Source organism: Lampris incognitus, chromosome 17 (genome assembly GCF_029633865.1).
Source record: "Lampris incognitus isolate fLamInc1 chromosome 17, fLamInc1.hap2, whole genome shotgun sequence".
Classification (NCBI taxonomy): Eukaryota; Metazoa; Chordata; class Actinopteri; order Lampriformes; family Lampridae; genus Lampris; species Lampris incognitus.
In genome coordinates this window covers 20,773,092-20,779,241 of record NC_079227.1, presented here as the reverse complement: position 1 = coordinate 20,779,241, position 6,150 = coordinate 20,773,092, and the positions used below count along the sequence as shown (strand labels likewise).

Sequence of the window (6,150 nt, the reverse complement as noted above, 5' to 3'; positions counted from 1 at the left end):
GACTTGTCTGACAAGTTTATTCTTGGCAGAAACCCCACTGTACACTTAACTCGGCACCAACCCGTGTACATAACGACGCGGCTGTCCGATAACGCATTTTTTTACCACGAATTAGGGCGTGAAGTTTGCTGTTTCGAGACATAGCCCCTTCCTTTTAGATGACTGTGTTGAGACTTCGCGGAACCTGTGGATTATGGGAGTCTATAATATATCTTTAATCTGGTGTGAGTCCACTTTGTCTCCCTATTTTAACAAAAGCTCCTGTTTCCCTAGACATTTTTTGCATTTCGTAGAGGCGTAGTGGTGTGTATGTGTGTGTGTGTTGGGGGGGGTGTGGGGGGTTTAACTTTAATGTTCACTCTCGCTCATCCAAACCCACCTCATTAGTCTGCTATGCCTTTCTACTACACCACCTCTTCCTCCGTGGATATGTGCATATCTCCAGAGTTATTTATGCTCTGTTTTGTTTTCAACACCCCATCTTGTGACGCCTTGGCTGCCAGGCATAAAAAGCAGCCATAACTCCTTTTCCCTCCAACCCGTCCCTGCTTGGCTGGAGAATTTATGACAGAATCGTCTCTCCTGAGACGGTAGCTTGAGAGTTTTGGCCTTCTCTGAAACACGGCACCCTCTCGTGTGACGCACCACCTTGTTTTGTCCCATCTTGGATGTGTTTGATACCATGGGGTGATGCCGCTGACAGTGCGGTATGACACCCACCCGTTCCTCAGCACCTGCCAGTCACCCCGAGCCACGGCTAGTCGTTTCATCTTTACACACAATCCCTACCACCCGCCCCCATAAAACTCTTCCACCCCACCTTACACTTCAAAAATTTGTTCCACAAATCAAAGGTGCTGTGCATTGTCAGGGCTTGAACATTATACCAGTGTCATGTAAGCTCCTTTAGCAGAACAGCTGCAGGTAATTCACAGACAGAGAATCCCGGGCTCTTTGTCACTGTTGCCGGATGGTGCACGCTGAAGCCAGGAGTGGGTATAAAGTCTTCTTTGCCATTAACACTTAAGCCCTGTGGCCTGTGTGCTTGGCAGCTCTCACTCGGTAAATGAAACCAGAAGATGCTGGCGGTTTGGACAGCACCGCAGTGGGACCACATGCTAGTTGGGCTACTAAAAGTGCAGTAGCTCTGACAAGTATTGTGTCGTGAGCCAAAAGAGCTTTGTCATATGCCTACACAGATATCTCCAAAATAAAAGCTTTATGTTACAATAGAGGACTGAGGGCTATGAGGTCAGCTGCATGTAGCCGAATATGCAATGAGGTGAACCTCTACATTTCTGGTGTCTAGTGCCAAACAGCATCCTAGATAATTTCACGAAGACATAAAATAAAACCCTGCAGCACCTTAACGTATAGTCTCACAGTAATCTCCCAGAAACCAAATACAATTTAAAAGCATATACTTGACAACTTGACGTCGCGCCTTGACAATTTCGAACGAATGCAATTTAAATTGTGCCCGGTTAGATGAGATCTGACATCCTGGAAGTCGCCGGCAAATTTGTCAGATTTCATAATATTTGCTGATAGTAAAATGGCGAATATTAGCGTTGAGTAGAAAATAATTTGACAGAACTTTTATTAGCGCCAGGAAAATGTGTTGCCCGATGCACAGGCTATCTTCACACCAAACTATGTAGACCATTCATTCAACGACGAGGAGTCCCACGGCTTGTTTGGTGGCCGGCGGCCTGAATGTGAAACACTTCAGCACAAAAGCACACTAAACGAGAATGATGCTGATCAAATGGGTCACCATTGTTGCACTCCCCAAGGCAGTCCTGAAATTATATAGCGGTTATTTCAAGAAATAAAAGGATAGCGATTCTGAGGCAAAATAATCAGGGCCTCGGTAAACTGAGGCTTTGTTGCGCTTTTGTGAATAAGATCAATGTTGTCATTGTCCTCGAGGGATATACACACACTTTATCCAATAACACATGATATTACTGACTCAAATTATCTTGAAAGGACTGCTCATCCCCGGGAGTGTGACTCTCGATTCGTACCGGCGTAGCATCCATGTACGTGTGTTTTCTCTTTAATATCTATACTTTCTGTCAGTTGACTGTTGAAAGTTGAACGTTGCCAAGCGAAAAAAATTTATCCCCCTTTGCGTCACGATATTTTCTAGTATGATAAATGGACCTGAATGTAGAGGGGAAAAGAACGGCGAGCCTTTTCCGTTACACTAGTATTTGAGGTTTAAGATTCTTTGGACTGGGCCGGAGAACATTTTCCACGCAGTCATCTGAAAGTGCACATTCTGCCCTCTCAAAAATGATCATTTGACCAAAAAGTCTCTTTTCTGTATGCAACTATAGGGTTTGATGCCGAAACTCAGGACTGTACTCACCACCAGATGGGATAGCCTCCAAGCACCCGCGAGCTGGACAACCACACGCACATCATATATCCAATCAGATACAAATCCATGAGGTAAGCCTTGTTAATGGCAGGAGTGTAAACAGATCAATACATAGAATTTCCAGTAGGCAGTGAAGCAGTTTCCAGAAGAGAAGCGTTTTGGGGCAGCTTGATTGTTGAATGAGGGGAAAAATTAAAATGATATTGGGGGAAGAAAAAAAAATAAACCTCTTCCTCTTGTTTTCCCCCCTTCTTTGAGTCAGGCCAGGAAAGTGTGTCTGTCTCCTTGTAGTTAAGAGAGTAAGTGTGTCTCTCTCTCTCACACACACACATGCACACACGCTCCTACCCGTCCTCCCCTTCCCTCCCTCTCTCTGAGGTTCTTCCCTAAGGTAGATATCTTTTTTCTCTCTCTCTCTCTCTCTCTCTCTCTCTCTCTCTCTCTCTCTCTCTCTCTCTCTCTCTCTCTCTCTCTCTCGCCCTCTCTCTCTCTCTCTCTCTCTCTCTCTCTCTCTCTCTCTCTCTCTCTCTCTCTCTCTCTCTCTCTCTCTCTCTCTCTCTCTCCCTCTCCACTTTTTTCTCTCTCCCTCAGGATGCCTCATCCAACAAGCCCAATATTAAAAGGAGGGTTGGGTGGGGGTGGGGGTGGGAGACGAGCGAGGTTTTGGAGATGTCAGCTGGCAAGCCAATCACAGGGAATGGCCTTAGGTTACGAAAAAAAATTATTATTCGTTCCCATCTGTCAATCACACGCCACCCCCTGGTAATGTGGAAAAGAAAAGAAGGAGTGAAAAGAGAGAGGAGGAGAGAGAAGAGAGGGAGAGAGAGGGTGGGAAGTGAGAGAGGGAGGTATAGATGGAGAAAGGTAAGAGTTCTTACCCAGCCTATTTCATCAGCGATGATTAAAAAAAAAAATCCCCCCCCCACACACACGCATGCATACACAAGCGGTTGTGGGGGGATAGGTGAAGGGATGTAGGCCTGCCTCTCCTCAGGAGGCTCCGCGATTGGTGTTGGCGGGCACGTGGGGGGGGGGGGTCCACGCTGACTCCATTTTTAGGGGTTGCGCCCTGACTAATTGATCCGGATATGCGTGAGGTATAGTGCACGATGCATGCAATGCTAATCTTACACATGTGTGCGCGCCTGACAGCCCACTCCACATTACCCCCACCGCCCCCCCCCCACACACACACACACTCACTCACACACTCGGGGGACATTTACAGTGAATTTTCTAAATTGTTGTCCGCCCCACCCCACCAGGGAGGACATAAAAGGGGACATAATAAAGCCATAAAACGTGGTGGTGGCTGGGCCAGGCATGCAGGGGTTATATACTTCAGCGGCCCAAAGGCAACACATTTTACATCAATACCATTGTCATTCTGATGGGCTGTGGGGCAGGCAGCCGAGGGACGGGGAGGGGGGGGGGCGAGTGAAAGAGGAGGAGGGCGGGGACACTTGTGATGGGCATAGAATTAGCCCGAAGTAACCAAGCGTTTTAATTCACATGCAAGGAAACTGATCAGGTTAAATACAAACAAGATAACTGTCAGAGATCAAACGAAACCCGTTGGACTGACAACACAATCTCAGTCTCTGATAAAGGATTATCAGCCGGCCACACCGGCGAGGGCGACCGGCGAGGACTTCTGCAGTTGCAGCGAATATCAAGATGGAGACAAATGAAACAGGGGTTCACCCTATGTTTCCTTCATGTGAACGTGATAGAAGAAAATCACCTTCTTTTTTTTCCCCTGAAAATTGAGTGTCCAGGGTTTCTTTACCACTGAGTGAAACTTCTGGGGACTATTTTGATGGTGCCAGCCAGTTTGCAGCTGGGTGCATTGCCCTCATGCCTTTTAGTGAGTGATGTTTCGTGCTGTTAGTGGCTCCTCTACCATGTTATTATGGTACTCAGAGTTCGGATGTCGTTTCCCTTGTAGTTAAAGTTTAGGACAACGCACTTTCGCATGGCCTGATTCATGGCCTTAAAGTAGGAAGTTTAAACAAGAAGGAAAAGGAAAGAGTTGCCATGACCGTTTGATATTCTCACCAGATTAACATCTACGTAGATCTGAATCCAACTGTGGTCACACAGTTTTAAATTGTAAGTGTTTCACTGTATTTAACCCTTAATGTTTCCCGTTTCCTCTCTTTCTAATATTGCTTCACTTCTTCATTAACACTTGGACGAGCTTTGCGGTTGGTTTTTGCGTGTCTTTGTTACGGATTTTGGATGTATTTGTGTGTCAGCCTCATAATTTTCACTTTGTGAGGAGTAAACTTTATGGTGCTAAAAATGTGGTTACAAATCTCACGTCTATTTTGGATTGCTCGGTAGATGTCATTACGGACTGAACGTGTGGAACTGTCCAGGATCGGGCTTCGGCGGGAAATCTTTACTTGATAGTGAGAGCTCAAATCGCCGGCTGAAGAACTGATGATGTAGAAAGGGACAGGTGTCCGAGAGCTTTGTGCAGCCGTAGTCAACCTGTGAATTTGAAACTGATTTCAGTGCTGAAAGGACTTCCACACGCAGCCCGTTCATCCTGACACGGACATACATGCAATAACATGAGAGTTCATATCTGGATTTTAGGGGCTAGAGTTCATGATTCTATTACAATGACAAGGAGGCCATTAAAAGAAACAAAAAACATTAAAACACTGGCACTCACAAAATCAAAAAAAAAATCACAGCACTATCATATCATAATCCATTTTATTGGTCACTAGCACAGATAATAAATAGTCTTACATTCAGTAAAATATCCGGCCTGCTCATGGTGTAGCTTTTTTTTTCTTCCCCCCTTTTTCTCCCCAATTGTATCCAGCAAATTATACCACTCTTCTGAGCCGTCCTGGTCGCTCCTCCACCCCCCCTGAGCTGATCCGGGGAGGGCTGCAGACTACCACAAGCCTCCTCCTATACATGTGGAGTCGCCAGCCACTTCTTTTCACCTGACAGTGAGGAGTTTCAGCAGGGGGACGTAGTGCGTGAGAGGATCACGCTATTCCCCCCAGTTCCCCCTCCCCTCCGAACATGCGCCCAGACCGACCAGAGGAGGCGCTAGTGTCGCAACCAGGACACATACCCACATCCGGCTTCCCACACACAGACACGGCCTATTGTGTCTGAAGAGACGCCCGACCAAGCCAGAGGTAACACGGGGATTCGAACCACCGATCCCCATGTTAATAGGCAACGGAATAGACCGCCACGCCACCCGGACGCCCCCAATGGGTGTAACTTTGATGGGAACCTCCATAGCTTAGTTATGGCAGATGTTGGGGGAAAAAAACATGCTCCTAATCTGGGTATCTGTTTCCAAACAAAAGACATTTGCTGTAAAACAGACAAAATGGCCCTTACACGAGTTACCAAGGCTTTCTCAAACTTTCCCCCGATCTGTGCTTGTAAAGCCTTACCTAATTATTCACAAGGATTTCACAGAAATGCGTGACTCAGTTAAAGGAAAGATCTGAGAACAAAGTGACTTTTGCTGTGAACAGCTTAAATACTCAAACTACTCCAGTAAGATTTGCCTACGTATACATGCTCCCGTTCTAAGTAGATTTAGTTGTATGTCAATAAAACATCTCAGTGGTCTCTGCACCTCCACGGCTATGGTGACAACTGATGTGTGCTGCCTGCGGGTGGTGGTCTGCTGTCGGGGACCTCCGGGGCATGAGTGAGCCCGGCAGGCGGAGGGGGCTGGAAGGTCACACAGCAGGGGCTGGGAGTCTGTAGTCTGG

At 46.8% G+C, this 6,150-nt stretch overlaps 1 protein-coding gene across 1 annotated transcript in view; it reads right to left on the bottom strand.

Annotated features, from left to right (window-relative positions):
- The window catches only part of wnt3 (wingless-type MMTV integration site family, member 3), a 19,163-nt gene extending 16,706 nt beyond the window's left edge, over positions 1-2,457 (bottom strand). The window contains exon 1 of the mRNA XM_056296939.1: positions 2,378-2,457. Within this exon, the coding sequence (XP_056152914.1) occupies positions 2,378-2,457 (80 nt within the window). The remainder of the gene's footprint in view (positions 1-2,377) is intronic.
- Positions 2,458-6,150: the final 3,693 nt, after the last annotated feature.